The sequence below is a fragment of the Heterodontus francisci genome, chromosome 1 (assembly GCF_036365525.1).
Source record: "Heterodontus francisci isolate sHetFra1 chromosome 1, sHetFra1.hap1, whole genome shotgun sequence".
In the NCBI taxonomy this organism is placed as follows: domain Eukaryota; kingdom Metazoa; phylum Chordata; class Chondrichthyes; order Heterodontiformes; family Heterodontidae; genus Heterodontus; species Heterodontus francisci.
Window position 1 is genome coordinate 99595586 of NC_090371.1, and position 19279 is coordinate 99614864.

At 41.7% G+C, this 19279-nt stretch overlaps 1 protein-coding gene across 3 annotated transcripts in view; it reads left to right on the forward strand.

Moving 5' to 3' along the window:
* Positions 1–19279, forward strand: part of map3k1 (mitogen-activated protein kinase kinase kinase 1, E3 ubiquitin protein ligase) — a 158934-nt gene that overhangs the window by 93919 nt on the left and 45736 nt on the right. For all 3 annotated transcript variants that reach the window (XM_068033488.1, XM_068033478.1, XM_068033497.1), the window contains exons 7-10: positions 3122–3243; positions 4067–4148; positions 4975–5125; positions 5363–5656. In XM_068033488.1, the coding sequence (XP_067889589.1) occupies positions 3122–3243; positions 4067–4148; positions 4975–5125; positions 5363–5656 (649 nt within the window). The remainder of the gene's footprint in view (positions 1–3121; positions 3244–4066; positions 4149–4974; positions 5126–5362; positions 5657–19279) is intronic.

Consider the following 19279-nt stretch of genomic DNA (forward strand, 5'->3'; position numbering starts at 1 on the left):
ATTATCCCGAAAACACTCTATTAACTCCTCATCTAGGCTACTTCTGCCCATCTGATTTTTCCAGTCTATATGTAGGTTAAAATCCCCCATAATTATCGCTGTACCTTTCTGACAAACTGCCGTTATTTCTTCCTTTATATCCCGTCCCACAGTGTGGTTAACGTTGGGTGGCCTGTACACCACTTCCACAAGTGACTTCTTGCCTTTATGATTTCTCATCTCTACCCAAACTGTTTCTACATCTTGGTCTCCTAAACTTAGGTCATCCCTCTCTATTGCGCTAATACCATCATTAATTAACAGAGCTACCCCTCCACCTTTTCCTAGCTGCTTGTCCTTCCTAAATGTCATGTATCCTTCAATATTCAGGTCCCAATCTATGTTGTCTTGCAGCCGTGTCTCTGTAATGGCTATCACATCGTACTTATTTATTTCTATTTGCACTCTCAATTCATCTGTTTTGTTTCGAATGCTACGTGCATTCAGATACAGCGCCTTTAGTTGCTAGAGTTATAGCCTTATATGTTGATTTACTCTTAGATTTGTATGCTCTGTCCCTGTCACAGTCTGCTCATCATTTCCCATATTAATACTTTCTCTCTTGCCTTTAAATTAAAATTTAAATGTCAGTTAGGGCTCTAAGCCCTTTATAAATGGCACCTGCGCATTGGTGCCAGACGACATTGCTGGCAACGGCTCCCCCGCCCCCTCCATGTAATCTGGACATGGGGGGGGATGGTGGCAGCCGTCCCAGACATGGTAATTAGCTGGCCCGAGTCCTTCCATATTTTCCTGCTACCCAACCCCACCATCAAGTAACTTACCTTCCATCTTTCACTTTGTTGCTGATCTGCACAAGCTTAAAATAACTAGCAAAACCACCTTTCTCGTCCAAAAATTAAATTAACATTGGAGCTACTTACCTGTGATAGAGCGTGTCCGATCCGAGCCCGAATGCCGGACCTGGAAGTGCAACCCGACCTGAACCTGACACGCCATCTGGTTCGGGTCGGGTAGCAGACCTTCAAATGGTAGCAACGTGGAGACGAAATTGACTGAGTAACAGGAAACAAAGTGTAGTGGTTAATGGGTGTTTTTCGGGCTGGAGGAAGGTTTGTAGTGGCGTTCCCTAGGGGTTATTGCTGGGATCCTTGCTTTTCCTGATCTATATTGATGACCTAGACCTTGGTGTACAGAGCACAAGTTTGCAGATGATACAAAATTTGGAAGCATTGTGAACTGTGAGTAGGAGAGGGAAGAACTCGAAAAGGACATGGACAAGTTGATGGAATGGGCAGACAGGTGGCAGATGAAGTTCAATGCAGAGAAATGTGAAGTGATTCATTTTGGTAGGAAGAACATGGAGAGGCAATGTAAAATAAAAGCTACAATTCTAAAGGGGGTGCAGGAGCAGAGGGACCTGGGTGTATATGTGCATATGTCATTGAAGGTGGCAGGGCAGGTTGAGAGAGTGGTGAATGAAGCAAACAGTATCCTGGGCTTTATTAATAGGGGCATAGAGTACAAGAGCAAGCAAGTTATGTTGAACTTGTATAAGACACTAGTTCAGCCTCATCCAGTTCTGGGCACTGCACTTTAGGAAAGACGTGAGGGCATTGGAGAGAGTACAGAAAAGATTCACAAGAATCTTTCCAGGGATGAGGAACCTCAGTTATGAAGATAGATTGTAGAAGTTAGGACTGTTTTCCTTGGCGAAGAGAAGGCTGAGAGGTGATTTGATAGAGGTATTCAAAATCATGAGGGGTTTGGACAGAGTAGATAGAGAGAAACTGTTCCCACTCATAAAAGGATCAAGAACGAGAGGGCACGGATTTAATGTATTTGGTAACAGAAGCAAAAGTGACATGAGGAAAAACTTTTTCACAGAGTGTGGTTAAGGTCTGGAATGCACTGCCTGAGAGTGTGGTGAAGGCAAGTTCAATTGAAGCATTCAAAAGGTAATTAGACGATTATATGAAAAGGAAGAATGTGCAGGGTTACGGGGAGAAGGCAGGGGAATGGAACTCGGTGAATTGCTCTTTCAGAAAACAGGTGTGGGCATGGTGGGCCGAATGGCCACCTTCTACACTGTAACAATTCTGAGATTCTGGATTTAGATAGGTTGGGAAGCATGCTGATGATTGGCAGATAGCACTTAATGTGGGAAAAATAAGGTAATGAGTTAGGTGACTGAGGGATATTAACATTTGTGACAGGTCAGATTGACTGCATTCTTGTCCTGTGCTTTCCTATGTTCCTAATGTGGGTAGAATTTTGTTATGGTAAATTTTTGAGATAATAGTGGGTTAATCAGGGAAAAGAAGCCATGATAATGTTAAAAATCTTAAATTATAGCAAAGTGCCGAAGTCAAACATTTTGTGGTAACAAATCTATTTTTCTCCCTCTTCCTTTCTACTTTTATTACCCTCCTCCCTACACTTCAGCTCATCTCTGATCATTTTACTTAGAGTAAGAAGGCTGTAACATTCATTGGCTCATGTCCCTCGAGCCTTCTCCACAATTCATTAAGATCATGGCTGATCATCTACCTCAACTCCTCTCCAGCCCTATCCCCATATCCCTTAATTCCCTTCGTAGCTAAAAATTTTTTTATCAATCTCAGTCTTGAACGGAGTCAGACTGAGCATCCACAGCCCTCTGGGGTAGAGAATTCCAAAACTTCAAACTTGCTGAAGAAATTTTTCCTCATCTCAGTCCTAAATGGCTGACCCCTTATCCTGAGACTATTAGCCAATTTCTTGACTTTCCAGCCAAAGGAAACAGTTTCTCCACATCTGCCCTACCGAACCCCTTAAAGAAGTTTATGTTTCAATGAGGTCCCCTCTCTTTCTTCAAAACTCGAGAATCTAGACACATTCAACTCAATTTTTCCCTGTAGGTCAACCCTTTAATCCCAGGAATCAATCTAATAAACCTTTGTTGCACCCCCTCTAAGGCAAGTTTATCTTTCCTTCGGTAAAGAGACCAACTTGTACAACTTGCAGTAATGACTCAAAAGAAAGACACTTCTTGCAGGTTAATGGTACTTAGTTGGATTGCCGATGTAATTTTTGTTTTTGCATAACTAATATTTAGCTACTCGGATTTTTGTTTTTCTAGCTTGAAGGATGAAGAAGAACAAATGTGTCCCATTTGTCTACTGGATATGCTTGATGAGGAAAGCTTGACTGTGTGTGAAGAAGGCTGTCGGAATAAACTTCACCATCACTGCATGTCAATCTGTAAGTTGGTCGGGATTTTCAATTTTTTATGTTCAGTTGACTTTAAAAGCAGATGTTTCAAGTTATTTTTTACTCGATGCTGAACTATTTACTGGTAAATACTCAGCTTGTTACTAAATAGTCATTTTTTTTTTAGTTGAGACTAACGTAGCTGGGGATGAATGGATGACAAGGTTGTCCGGAACTTTTATTTCACTTGCTTGATATGCTTAATTTTTCACTCAAATTAAAGAAATGTGGATCTCCGTACGTTTGAAGAATATGTTGGTGTTTTGTAAATTTAAATTGATAAACTTGGTTACTTTTTATTTTTGATTGCTTGTTTCTAGTCAACTTTTGGCCTTTGACCTGGCACCTGTCTGAAGATATGGACTAATTTAGAAAATACTTGCACATTGCAAAATGTTTATTAACAAACAGTTCAGAGTTGTCTTCAGCTGAAATTGAAATTCCTGAAGTGGTGCAAGAATCTTTTAAATCAATTTTTTTTTTTGTGTGGGTCTGTGCTTATTAAAACTTGACTCTTGATGACGTTGACCACTTCCCAAATAGCAGCCGGATTGGTAAAGGCCAGGCTTGTCAGTCTACGTGTCTGGAGCAAAACAGAAATTTAAGTGTCTGCATTGCTTTCGCAGTATACCCTAAAGTATGGGTCTGTGAAGTTTATATGCTGCACAATGTTGTTTACATGAGGAGTCATCACCTAGATATCACCTGGGGAATGGATCATGTCTTAACAATTGGTGAGGCAGTGGTGGTCTAGAATAATATGAGTTTGTTGCAACTTTTAAAATGAAGCTTTAGTGTATTCAATTTATTACAGGGGCTGAGGAATGCAGAAGAAACCGTGAGACTCTCATCTGTCCTCTTTGTAGAGCCAAATGGAAGTCCCGTGAACTGCATGGGTAGGGAAACTGCTTTATGAAATTTAAAGCTTTAAACTACTCAGTGTTGGTTATGAAATATTACCCGTGGCACTTTAAACCTTCAATTCCCCCTCAATGTATTAGATCTTGTAAATTTTAATAGATTGTCAAGTGAGAATCGCTCAATATGGTACCATTGGGTACCATGTTCCCAAGCAGCATTGACTGGAGGTACTTCCTGTTCTCTGTGCTGGATACTATGGAATTCATCAAATCTCTTTCAGTTGTAGCCACTACAATTTAAAACATCAGCTCTGTGCCTGAATGAATGCAGGCACCTAAAATGGGTTCCTATCGGCAAAAAACACCATTGCCACCCTATTATTTGATATTCATCAAATCCAACTGTGTAATATCTATGTTCGTCACAGGACTTTACACAGCTGTAGGTGCATTGAAGATGCTTGGTATTCACTGTACAAAACCTGGAGTCATAATTCTAACTAGTCTATCATGTGATCAAGTATTAACATAAACCATTTTCATAATTCTGAACTACCTATCTGGTTCAACCATTAGCAAGCTTCTACATGCACATGTACCTCTTCACAATATGTTCACTGAAGCTTTAGCAAATTTAAATTAGCGATTTTAGCCAAACTTAGGTATTCTAACAGGGTTATGGAAGACCTGGTTTCCTTTGATTTCAAGATGATGATCAGCTGGAAGTTCAAAGCTCATGTGGGCATAGAAGCCATTCCTTCAAATAATCTCACAGGAATCTAATAATTAATTAACATTCATTCATTCAGTGTTTTCTTCATTAAATTTCACAATGCAGTTTTATACTTTTGCCTTTTAAAAGCCATGAATCACAAAGTTCAGTACAAATCCAGACCCAGCCACTGGAGGGAGATGTACAGAGGCGACAGCAGGACATTGACTTTAACCTGCGTCATTATGGAGTTCAACAAATTCCACAAGCTTACAAAGAGCTGGCAGAACCCTGGATTCAGGTGAGGGGATTTCAAAAGTATGAATTGTTTTACACAAGAACAGTTATGGCGGCTTAGGAATTCTTAGGAAACTTCAAATGAAAATGTACTGTAATGTCTACTGTTTTGAAACTTGATCTGGTATCCTATTATTGAAATTCTGCAACTACGTGATAGAAGGTTTACATGGTAAAGCCAGCAGTAAGATACCTTTTCCAGTTGAAGTTGCTTTTCAATAAACACTTCTTTCTTATATAGGTATTTGGAATGGAACTGGTTAGTTGTCTCTTTTCTCGGAACTGGAATGTACGAGAGATGGCATTAAGGCGACTATCACATGACGTTAGTGGTGCATTGCTGTTGGCAAATGGTGAAATCCGTACTGGAACTTCCTCCTGTAGTAATGGAAGCGACACTGGATCTAGTAGTCTGACAGGAGCCAATGGGCCATCTCAGACTGATATCTCAGGAGACGTGGTGGTGGAGTCATGTTGCAGTGTGCTCTCTATGGTCTGTGCTGACCCAGTCTACAAAGTATATGTCGCTGCTTTGGTAAGATACTGCAAATCTAATGTTTAGAATGCTATATAACATTGTTCATACAAAATGCTCAATCTATAAAATACTGAAACTGGACAACAATTTCAAAGCATATTGTGCAAGTCACCTGATCTTGACTGCAAAAACCCAGACTGCTCAAGTGGGTTAGATTTTTAAAACTGGACTTTTTAAAATGTATATGGATGTTAAAAAGCTATCTCTAGGTGCAGATGCAATTCAATTCCACTAAAATTGCTCTCATAATTTGTCAACAGAACATCGAGCTATGTTATAAGCTTGTAACGCGCACAATTTATTATTCCACATTTATTTATGGTGGTAATTTTGTTATTGTGTCTGATTGGTGAAAAGGGGTACAAAGTAACTCATTTTGGTATTTTAGATTTTGTATAGATTAATTCTTTAAAAAAACAAAGCTGAGAAATTACTTGACATTATCACCAGAGAGGCATTTTAACATGTTTCTATATTTGCCTAGTGTCCTAGTTTACTGGAGGCATTATCTCTAATTTTGGGTAGGTTAATGTTTGCATTAGAATAGCAGGCTGAGGAATGTCATTTAGTGCGCTGTTCATTGACTGATATAAGCTGTAATTTCTAGCCTTGATGTCTTTTCAAATGCAAGGCATGTTTACCTTCAGATCTGTCTTGTGTTGTCTTTTATTGGTACTCCTTTTAATCACTCCTTTCTTTAGCACTCTTGATATCTTATTGCTTTTTATCTCATTAACTTGATTTGTTTTTCTTTTTAATGTTACCTAACTTGTATAGAAACCACTTGTCTTTTGCTGCTTTAATTTCACTACCTTTTCACTTTTGCCTTTTCTATCTTGAATTTATTCTTACACAGCTGTCAACTTTTTAATTTGTTTGTGGTGTATTTCTGTATATTTTGTGGTGTCAAGTGTGAAGTGACTTGCATCAGTAGTTCATAAGTGAGATGTTTTCTTCAGACAAGCAACTGTGCTGTATTCAATTTATGGCATCAAAGTGATTGCAAATAACACAGCATATTTGTTTCATCGCATATGCAACAGTATTAATGTGCAGAGACGAGTTATTTTTCCTGAAATCTGCATGTCCCAGCCTTCATTGAGCTAATGTAATTCTTGCTCCAGTTTGGGTTGGCTACTATGTTAGTATAGTTTTATCTCACTAGATATCTGGCTTCGGTCTAATAATTGAAAATTCCGACATTTTCAAAACTAAGCACAGCAAACCTTTTTTTTTTTTGCCTGAAATACTAGGTTAGATTGTTTTGTTTTCTTTTAAAGTTTGTTGAGGTATGTTTTGAGTTAGGAATTGAACACTCCCTACATCAGCAGCAGCAGCAGACCTGGGTGGAGACGGAGTGCTGTGACTGAGGAGTGAAAGCAGGCAAAGAGGGGCAGCCCTGAGAGACTCAGCAGCGGCAGACCTGGGTGGAGACTGAGTGCAGTGACTGAGGAGTTAAAATGTGGGAGAGAACCGCCAGCAAAACCTCAAACAAAAGCACCATCTGCAAAACGGCTATAGTGACATTACAATCAGGGAAGGAGCTGATTGGTGAGTAGCTGGTAAGTGTTTCTATTTAAGTCTGAAAGTAAAGGCATGGCAGAGAACCTCAGCCCCATAGAATACATATCTTGTGCCTTGTGGGAAATCTTGGATGCTTCTTGTGGCTTGGCCAAAGTGTTGCCAGCTAGAGCAGCTCGAGCTCTGGGTTTCAGAGGCTGGAGTCATTATGGTGCATCCACAAGGCTGAAAGCTTAGTGGGTAACATGTTTCTGGAGGTCACCCCGCAACTTAAAAATGTGCAGGCAGAGAGCGAATGGGTGACCCCCTAGGAGGACCAGACAAGGCGGGGGCGACATGAGTGTATCTTGCTGTCCAACTGATATTCAGTTCTGAATGGTGGCAAAAGTGATGGTTCCTCTGGGGAGTGCAGACAGAGCCAAGTCCAAGGCATAATGGGTGACTCGGCTGCATAGGAGGGGGAGGAAGAGCAGTAGTGGCAGTGGATTCGATAGTGAGGGGAACAGACAGGTGGTGCTTTGGTCTCAGATGAATCTTCAGGATGGGATGTTGCCTTCCTGGTGCTGGGGTCAAGTATGTCACTGTACAGTTACAGGACATTCTGAGGGGGAGGAAGGGTGAACAGCCAGAGGTCGTGGTCCAAATTGGCAGCATTGACATAGACAGAATGAATTATGTCCTGAAGGCAGAGTTTAGGGCGCTAGGAGAGAGATTGAAAAACAGGGCCTCAAAGGTAATCTCGAAAGGCAATTGGGGATAGATATAAATGCTGGCCTAGCCAGCGACACTCACATCCCATGAAACTTTTTTTTAAAAATTCTAACCTCTAGATTACTCCAGGTGCCATGTGCTAATGAGTACAGTAATAGGAAAATGGATCTGATTAATACGTGGCTGGAGAGCTGGTGCTGGAGGAAGAGCTTTAGGCTCCTGAGGCATTGGGACCACTTCTGAGGGAGATGGGAATCTGTACAAGCAGACGGGTTGTCCCTCAACTGGGCCAGGACCAATATCCTCACGGGGTTTTGCAAGTGCTGTAGGGGAGGGTTTAAACTAGCTTGGGAGGGGGATGCGAACCTGAGAGTAGATTCAGAAAGAGAAAAAAAGTTGGAAATTGAAGGAGGAAAATTAGTAAGCATGTTTGGAAGGCGGGGGAAACAAAATCTAGAAACTGGACAACCAGGGAGTTTGGCAGTGCTAAATGGTGTGCACTTCAATGCAAGAAGTCTAGGGAATAAGGCAGATTAGCTGAGAGCACAAATTGACACAGTGAGTATGTTGTAGCTATTAGAGACATGGCTGAAAAAAGGGCAGGAATGGAAGCTCAACATTCCTGTTACAGGGTTTTCAGATGAGAGGGGGGATAAAAAAAGGTGTGTGTGTGGGGTGGTGGGGGGTGGGGGGGGGTGGTGTGGTCGCAGTGTTAAAGAAACAGTTATCGCTATAGGGAGAGATGATATGGTAGAAGGATCAACAAATGAAGCCATGTGGGTTGAACTAAAGAACGAAAAAAGGGCAGTCACTCTACTGGGAGTGTACTATAGATCTGCAAACAGTCAGAGTGGGATAAAAGTGCACATATGTAGGCAAATCTCTGAGAAGTGCCAAAACAGTTGGACAGTAATAGTGGGGGAGTTCAAGTACACTAATATTAACTGGGGTAGTATTAGTGCAGAAGACATAGAGGGAGCATTCAAGAGAACTTTTTAGCCAGTACATAGCAAGTTCAACAAAAGAGGGTGTAGTTCTAGAATGAAGCTGGGCAGGTGGAAGGGGTCTCATTTGGGGAGTACTTTGGAAGTGTTCATAATTCAGTTAGACTTAGGGTAATTAAGGAAAAAGACAAAGATAGACCAGGAATAAAAGCTTTCAATTTGGGCAAATCTAATTTTACTAAGCTGAGGTGTGCTTTAGCTAAAGTGGACTGAAAACAGCTGCATGAAGGTAAATCCGTGTCAGACCAGTGGGAGGCATTCAAGGAAGAAATAACTAGGCTTCAGAGCAAGTATGTTCTCTTAAAAGAAAAAGGATAGGACTAACAAATCCAGAGCCCCTGGATGTCAAGGGGCTTTAAAGGAGAGGATAAAGGAAAAATAACAGATCAAGGGCTCAATACTGCAGAAAACCTAGAGGAATATAAAAAGTGTAGGGGTAAAATTAAAAATAAAATTAGGAAAGCAAAGAGAGGGCATGAAAAAATATTGGCAAGTGAAGTCAGGGAAAGCCCAAAGATTTTTTTGTAAATACAAAAAGTGCAAGAGGATAAATAAACAAAGAGTAGGGTCTATTAGGGACCATTAAGGTAACCTGTCTGGAGGTGGAGGACATTTAGTATGGTTCTTTATGAATACTTTGCGTCTGTTCTCACAAAAGAGAGGGACGATACAGACATTGGAATCAGGGAGGAGGAGTGTAAGATATTATATGAAATTAATATAGTGAGAGGGGAAATATTAAGGGGTTTAATATCTTTGAAAGTGAATAAGTCCCCAGGCCTGTGTGAAATGTATCCTAGGCTGTTGAGGGAAGCAAGAGAAAAAATAGCGAAGGCTCTGACCATCATTTTCCAATCCTCTCTGGCTACAGAGGACTGGAGGACAGCTAACATTGTACCGTTGTTTTAAAAGGGAGATAGGGGTAGACTGAATAATTACAGGCCAGTCAGGTGGTGGGAAAATTATTGGAAAAACTCCTGAGGGACAGGATAAATCTTCATTTCAAAAGGTACAGATTAGTCAAAGACAGTCAGTACGGATTTTTTAAGGGAAGGTCATGTCTGACAACATTGAATTTTTTCAGGGGGTAACAATGAGGTAAGGGCATTTGATGTAGTCTGTATGGATTTTAGCAAGGCTTTTGATAAGGTCCTACATGGCAAACTGATCAATAAAGTAAAAGCCCATGGGATCCAAGGCAAAGTGGCAAATTGGCTGAGGTAGGAAGCAAAGGTCAATGGGTGTTTTTGTGACTTCCCTCTCTTTGCCTTCCTAATTTCATTTTTAATTTTACCCCATACTTTTTATATCCCTGTAGGTTTTCTGCAGTATTGAGCCCTTGACCTGTGTCATAAGCGCTCTCATTTTTCCTTTTTACTCTCTTTTAAGCCCCTTGACATCTGGATCTGTTGGTCCCACCCTTTTTCTTTAAGACATGAACGTAGGGGATAGGACTAACGAGTTTTTGCAGATGATACAAAATTGGAGATGGTTGATAATGAAAAAGAAAGCTGTAGACTGCAGGAACATATCAATGGACTAGTGAGGTGGACAGAACAATGAGTGGCAAATGAAGTTCAATCTGGGGAAGTGTGAGCTAATGTATTTGGAAAATGCTAACAAGGCAAGGGAATAAACAATCAGTGGTAGGATACTGAGAAATGTAGATGAAGAGGGACCTTGGAGCGCATGTTCACAGATCGCTGAAAGTGGCTGGACAGATAGATAAGGTGGTCAAGAAGGCATACAGGAGACTTGCCTTTAGCTGAGGCATAGAATTTAAGAGCAGAGAATTTATGATGGAACACTAGTTAGGCCACAGAATTCTGCATGCAGTTCTAGTCACTGCACTATAGGAAAGATGTGATTGCACTAGAGAGGGTACAGAGGATATTTACGAGGATGTTGCCTGGACTGGAGAATTTTATTTGAGGAAAGATTGGATAGGCTAGAGTTGTTTTCTCTGAAACAGAGGAGGCTGAGAAAAGACCTAATTGAAGTGCATAGAATTGAGGGGTCTGAATAGAGTGGATAGGAAGGCCTGATTCCCCCTGGTTGGGGATCCATAACCAGGGGGCATAGATTTAGGGTAAGAGGTAGGAGGATTAGAGAGAATTCGAAGGGAACTTATTTTCACCCAGCTTTTGGCAGGGATCTGGAATTCACTGCCTGAAAGGGTGCTAGAGGCAGAAACCCTCAAACATATAAAAAGTACTTGAATATGCACTTGAAGTGCTGTAGCCTACAAGGCTACAGACCAAGAGCCGGAAAGTGGAATTGGGCTGGATGACTCCTTGTCAGCCGGTGAGAACATGGTGAGCCGAATGGCCTCCTTCCATGCTATAAATTTCTGATTCTAGGACTCCTGTGTCAGCATTACTTAAGTTTTAATCACCTTCCAACTTGGGTAAAGTATAATTGAACCATAGAAAAATTACGACACAGAAAGAAGCCATTCAGCCCATCATGTCAGCTAGTTTTTTCAGCTAGTGCAGACCAATCTAATCCCACTTTCCAGCACCTGGCCTTTAGCCTTGCAGGTTACAGCACTTCAGGTCCTAGAGATCCTATGTTTTATAAATGCGTAGAGTACAAAAGCCAAGAAGAAATGCTACATCGTTATAAATCGCTGGTTAGGCCACAGTGAAAATATTGTGTCCAGTTTTGATAGTTTACTGTCCAAGCTATGGACAGGAATCATATTAACTTATACTGAAGCAGAGAGGCCTTGGTTATGAAATGACACTAGAGAAACTAGAGGCCTTTTCTTTGGGGTGAAGAAGATTGCGATCTGATTCAAGTGTTCAAAATGGAGAGATTTTGAAGTAAATCAAGTAAAACTATTTCCAATGATTAATCAGCCAGTAACTAGAGGGAATAAATTTAAATCAAAGCCAAAAGAAAGAAGGGTGAAGTTCAGGAAAGTGTTTTTATATAGAGGGCTATTAGAACATGGAGTACTCTTAACTAAAATGATGGTGGAAGCAGAACACATAATGGGTTTTAAAAGGGAAATAGATAAGTATTTGAAAAATAAACATTTAAGTATTTTAAAATACACACTGGACTGTGAATAGCTGAGAGCTAGCATGGGTGCTGTGGGCTGATTGGCCTCCTGTAGTGTAAGGTTCTGTGTGCAATATTGAAAAAGATAAATGCAACATGGTAGGGAGAGTGGGCCCCAAGGACTGTTGGGGGGGGAAATGGCTTTTTTAAAAAAAAGTCAGTTTTTTCTCGCTAACCAACTCACCAACACAAATGGATTCTCATAATTTACTGAATGGGCACCCATTTTTTTTTTTTTAATCTGTGCTTTGGAAACTTCTGAATTGTATGTCATTCCCCGTGTAATTTTGTTCTGTTGTGGTCTAATTTAATAGCCTAGTATATATAGAAGGAATCTTTTGATAAGATCCTCTCCATGTCAGTCTGTAGTTTATAACACTCTTGCCTCTGAGTGAGCAGTTTATAGCTAAAAGCTACATTCCAAGATCACATGGTTTTGGCTGACATTCCATCCAGCAGAGTACTGAAGGAACTTTGTGTTGTCAGAAGTACTGTCTTTTAGATAATAGGTTAAATTCAGACCCTATCTGACAATTCCATTGGTTCGGGTGACCCAATGCAAAGATTACCACGGAATTCTCCTGGTGTCCTAACTAGTGTCCCTGCCGCAGCCAACAGCACGCATAATAGAGGGAATTTATTCTCTAGTAATAAACATTTAAGTTAATTGAAGTTTGTTGTAACAGGAAACTTCTGATATCCTAGATTAAGATTCATTTTGCACACAAATTATGAAGTAATGTATGATACTTAGAGGTGTTCATTTGTGCTTGTTAAACGCAACTCTGGATGGTTTATTACATTTAAAATAGGCTTATTGATGGTTATAGGTAAATAGTCATACTTCGGTTCTACAGTTTTATCATAAGCTTGTGAAAAGTGGGAGTCATTTTAACTAAGCATTTATGACTTCCAACAGTGCAAATGGATGAAATTTGAAACCCAATCATTCCACTTCAGTATAGCCAACACTGTCCTTTTGAATTCATAGTCTCTTTACTGAGGCTGACATTTGCTTGTGGCATTTTGTTTAAAGAGGTTGGCATGCATGGACATAGAAAAGCATTGTTCATTTAGGTTTGCTAGCATGTGACTTGTAGAAAGGGTCTTCTGTTGCACATTTATATTACGCTGCTGTAGCTTTAAAAAAAAGCATCCAGTCCTATAAATAACTGGTAAAAATCATGTCCCAGATTTTGCAGTTGTAATGGCAAAACTGTCAGCGTTCACTGTCATTACTTGTGAAACTGATAGTAATTTCTGGCGTCTACACTTGCGCAGTTAAACGCGGAATTCCAAAAGTTGCTGTTGGTGATTCCCTGCTCCTCCACAAGGTGCACTGTTGAAGTCCTCGCAGCTGGAAATCAATTAGAAATTGCTGAATTGAGGTGAACTTCCACTTTTTAATGCTTTAATTCTCCCTGTAAAAAAACCTTTTCAAAATGTTGTGCCCTGTTGAATGACATTTGTGTTTAATGGTGTACGAAGCCATAATTACTGCCGAACCCCTCTTGCCCCAAAAAATATTTTTTATGGAATATCAAATTTCTCCAGATAAAGATTCTGTAGATTTTTAAAATGATATTTTAAAGTTTGAGATTTCAGCTTTTACCTTAATCCCATGGGTACGCCCCAGTCTTCTCAAAGTGCAGTAACATTATTAAAAAAGTGAATGATAAAATTCTTCAACTTTATTAACTGCTTAGCCTGCTTGATGGCATAGTATCATTTACAGAATAGGAGGCGGCAATTCGGCCCATCAGGTCCATGCCGGCTCTGCACAGAGCTATCCAGTCAATCCCGCTCGATCCCTGTAGCTCTGCACGTTTATTTCCTTTTGAAGTTATTGATTTGTCTCCACTTCCACCACCCTTGTAAGCATCACTGTTGCTGGATGCCAGAATGAAATTAACATTGAGATCCTACTAGATCTTTGTGTGCAGCTTTCTTCAAGGTCAGCGTTGAACGTCATCACTTGGCTGCTGACTGCAGAACCTGGGCCAGTATCTATTATGGTTAATGGCTAGTAATAAACTATATGCCAATTGTATCTGATGAAAAATATTTTACACAGAACTTTTCCTTCCCTGCACATGGGCAAATTCATGAGCATTAGACCCTGATCTGCATCACTGTGTAAAATGCGCCATTATTAATGAATTGATGTGTTTTGGTTACAGTATCCACCATTATAATGCTATGTCTCAATGATGGAGAATGGCATCAGGATGCAATTGTCATAATTTTTTTTAAAAATCTGTCAGTTGTTGGACTGTTCTGTTAAGAAATGAGTTAATTTGCATCTTGCAGCTTTCTGGACTCAACACTGAGTTCAACAATTTCAGACCATGACACCCATTTTGATTTTTTTTTAACCATGATGCTACCAGACCTGCTGAGTCTTTCCAGCGTTCTGTTACACAGTATTAAATTGGTCTCATCAAATAAAAACAAAGTACCGGAAATACTCAGGTTTGGCAGCATCTGTGGAGAAAGAAAAAGAGTTGATGTTTCAAGTCTGATATGACTTCTTCAGAACCGAAGGAAGGTAGCAATGTGATGGGTTTTATGCCATTGAAAGGGGCGAGGGGGAGGAAGAACCAAAGGGAAGATGTGTAATAGGGCGGAGGGCAGGAGAGATTAAGTGATACAGATGACATAGAACAAAAGGCAAAGGGAGTGCTAATAGTGTAGTAAAAGACAAAGCATTAGTCCAGATATTGTTAATAGCAGAATAATGAACAGCTCTGTCCGAAAGCAAAAACATGAAAAAGCAAGTTTAAGACATGCACTTATTTGAAAAATAAAACATAGAAAATAGGAGCAGGAGTAGGCCATTCAGCGCCTTTCATTATGATCATGGCTGATCATCTAACTCAGTAGCTGTTCCTGCTTTCTCCCCATATCCTTTGATCCCTTTCACCCCAAGAACTATATCTAACTCCTTCTTGAAAACATACAATGTTTTGGCCTCAACTGCTTTCTGTGGTAGTGAATTCCACAGGTTCACCACTCTCTGGGTGAAGATATTTCTCTTCATTTCAGCCCTGAAAGGCGTACCCCGTATCCTTAGACTATGACCCCTGGTTCTGGACTCCCCCCACCATCGGGAACATCCTTCCTGCATCTACCCTGTCAAGTCCTGTTAGAATTTTATAGGTTTCTATAAAATCCCCCCTCACTCTTCTGAACTCCAGCGAATATAATCCTAACCGACTCAATCTCTCCTCATACGTCAGTCCCGCCATCCCAGGAATCAGTCTGGTAAAACCTTTGTTGCACTCCCTCTAGCAAGAACATCCTTCCTCAGATAAGGAGACCAAAACTGCACGCAATATTCCAGGTGTGGCCTCACCAAGGCCCTGTATAATTGCAGCAAGACATCCCTGCTCCTGTACTCGAAACGTCAAGCTATGAAGGCCAACATACCATTTGCCTTTTTTACCGCCTGTTGCACCTGCATGCTTACCTTCAACTGGTGTACAAGAACACCCAGGTCTCATTGCATATTCCCCTCTCTGTTTATTGCCGTTCAGATAATCTGCCTTCCTGTTTTTGCTACCAAAGTGCAAAATGAAATAAAATAATTTTTCTTTTAAAGAAATTACAGTCATGCACTGAAATTGTTAAACTCAATGTTGAGTCTGGAAGGCTGTCGAGCGCCTAATCAGAAGATGAGGTGCTGTTCCTTGAGCTTGCACTGGAACACTGGAGCAGGCCAAAGACAAATGTGCGCATGAGAGCAGGGTGGTGAATTAAAATAACAAACAACCGGAAGCCCAGGGTCATGCTGGCGGACTGAGCGGAGGTGTTCCGGAAAGCGGTCACCCAATCTGCATTTGGTCTCCCCAATGTAGAGGATACCACATTGTGAGCAGGCATACAGTATACTAAATTGAAAGAAGTACAAGTAAATCGCTGTGTCACGTGGAAGGAGTGTTTGGGGCCTTAGCTGATGACTTAAAGGGCATGTGTTGCACCTCCTGCGTTTGCATGGGAAAGGGATGAGGTGTGGGGGGTGATGGAGGACTGGACCAGGGTGTTGCGGAGGGAACAGTCCCTTCAGGATGCTAAGAGGGGAGGGGAAGATGTAGTTGGTGGCAGCATCACATTGGAGGTGGCAAAAATAGCAGAGGATGATCCTTTGGATGTGGAGGCTGATGGGGTGGAAAGGGAGGATAAGGGGAACTCTGTTGCGGTTCTTGGAGGGAGGGGATGGGATGAGGGAAATGGATCAGATGTGGTCAAGGGCCCCGTCAACAACAGTGGGGGGGGGGGGGGGGGAATCCTCAGTTGAGGAAAATGGAAGACATATTGAAAGCGCTGTTGTGGAAGGCAACATCATCAGAACAGATGCATCAGAGATGGAGAAGCTGGGAGAATGGAATTGAGTCCTTACAGGAGGGAGGAAGTGTAGTCGAGGTAGCTGTGGGAGTTGATGGGCTTATAATGAATATTAGTTAACAGCATATCCCCAGAGATGAAGACGGAGAAGTCGAGGAAGGGAAGTGTTGGAGATGGACCACGTGGAGGTAAGAGAAAGGTGGCAATTGGAAGCAAAGTTGAAGTTTTCCAGTTCAGGGCGAGAGCAGGAAACTGCACCGATACAGTCATGGCCTGACATAGGTATGATTCTGTTGAGTGACTTTCCTGTCCCATCGGCAGGACAGTCCCACCAGAGGTTGCGACACAGTGGTATACAATTGGGACTCCTCAACACTGACTCCGGACCCCATAGAGGCTCATGGCATCAGGGCAAATATAGGCAAGGAAATCTGCTGATTACTAGCAATCCGTATTCCTCAGCTATGAATCAGTACTCTTGCATGTTGAACACCACTTGGAAGAAGCATTGAGGACAGAAAGGGTGCAGAATGTTCTCTGGCTGGAATACTTCAATGTCTATCACCAAAAGTAGCTTGGTAGCACCGCTACTGACCGAGCTGGCCAAATCCTGAAGGACATAGCTGAGCTTGCAGCAGGTGGAGAGAGAGAGGGGGAGGAATATCTACTTGACCTCATCCTCATTGATTTTGCCTGTCGCAGATGCATCCCTTCATGACGGTATTAGTAGGAGTGCCCACTACCTAGTCCTTGTAGAGATGAAGTTCCCACCATCATAGAAGACAATCTTCAGCCAATCTGATTCACTTCAAGTGGCATCAAGAAACAGCTGAACATACCCCAAAAGGTTATGGGCTCCAATAATATTGCAGCTGCAATGCTGATGATTTGTGATCCAAGACTAGCCATGCCTCTCGCCCAGTTGTTCCCTACAACACTGGCATCTATCTGGCGAGGTGGAAAATTGCCCAGCTATGACTTGACCTGCTTTTTGTGGACAAGTCCAATTCAGCTAATTACCACCCCATCAGCCTACTCTCAATCATCAGTGAAGTGATGGGAGAGGGTCAGTGGCAGTGTTATCAAGTGGCACCTACTCACCAATAACTTGCTCATCAATGTTCAGTTTGGGTTCCACTAGGACCACTCGCCCTTAAACCTCAATACAGCCTTGGTCCAAACCTGGACAAAAGAGCTGAATTCCAGAGGTGACAGTGACTGCCCTTCATTTCAATGCAGCACTTAACCAAATATGGCATCAAGGAGCCATAGTAAAATTGAAGTCAATGGGAATAGGGAAAAACTCTCCATAGACTGAAGTCATATCGAGCACAAAGGAGGTTGTTGAAGACCAATCATTTCAGCGCCTGGACACCGCTGCAAGAGTTCTCAGGGCCGTGTACTAGGCCCAGTCATCAGCTGTTTCATCAGTAACCTTCGACCCATCAGAAGGTCAGAAGTTGGATATTTGCGTTGAGTTCCATTCACAGCTGCTCAGATCAAGAAGCAGCCTGTGCCTGAATGCAGCAAGCCCTGGACCATGTTCAGGCTTTGAATGGTAAGTGACAGGTAACATTTGTGCTAGGCAATGACTATCTCCAAGAGAGAGCGTGCCTAACTATCTCTATTTGACATTCAGTGAGACTGCCGTCGTCAAATCCCTCACGATCGACATCCTGGGTGGCCATCATTGACTAGAAACTTGACTGAATTAGCTGCATGAATACTGTGGCTACAAGATCAGGTCAGAGGCTGGGTATTCTGTGGCAAGTGATTCAAGTCTTTTCATCTACAAGGCAGTAGTCAGAAATGCTCTTCACTGACCTGGATGGGGGCAGCTCTGACTGCACTCAAGAAGCTTCACACCATCAGGGCAAAGCAGCCTGCTTGATTGGCACCCCAGACCCATGACCTCTACCACCGGAAAGACAAAAGCAGCAGGCACATGGGAACATCACCTCCTGCAAGTTCCTCTTGAAGTCGTACACCGTGCTGACTTGGAAATATATCGCTATCGTTCATTGTCGCCGGGTCAAAATCCTGGGACTCCCTTCCTTCCTAACAGCACTGTGGCTGTATCCACACCACATAGACTGCAGTGGCTCATCACTAAATCCTCAAGGACAATTCGAGATGGGCAGCAAATGCTGGCCTTGCCAGTGGCTCCTACATCTCGTGGAAGAATTTTTTAAAAACTGTTCTGTGCAGCTCCTGTTACAAATGCTAAAATTTTTTAAGTAACCAGCTTGTGATTAAGATTTTTTTTAAACTTTCCACTATATCTGGTTAATTAAGTGCATGAATAGCGCCATCGGAGATGCAAATAGCCAGTGGCACAAAAAGTTGCTGTTCGTTAAGTCACTATAAATGTTACTGCATTATTTTGGGGCAATAACTTCTTCCTGCCACATAACTTTAGCATGCTTCCAAGTATTCAGTAATAGAGCATTTGTAATGTTTGTGTGAGTGAACCATCTCTTCAACTTTTTATTTGGACTGGCCTCCAAGTGATTTAAGGGTCGCCGCCCCTTCACTCATGGAGGTGCTGACTCTGTTGGGATGTGTTTCAATTAGTGCTGTTGGACCTCTAGGACCTTGTCCCAAGTGTGTGAACCTCGATCAAAAGCAAAATACTGCGGATGTTGGAAACTGAAATAAAAACAGAAAATGCTGGAAATATTTAGCAGCTCGGGCAGCACCTGTGGAGAGAGAAACAGTTAATCTTTCAGATCTGTGATCTTTCTTATGACCTGAAAAGTTAACTCTGTTTTTCTCTCCACAGATGCTGCCTGACTGCTGAGTATTTACAGCATTTTCTGTTTTTTAATGTGTGAACTGAGATGTTGTCATCCAACTGAGCTCAATCTTCTTCTTGCACCATGTCAACACCTGCATTTTCCAACAGGAGTTACTAGAAACCAGTCAAGAGCAGGGACCGAGATAAATTACCCTTACCAAACCCAGGCATGCTGAT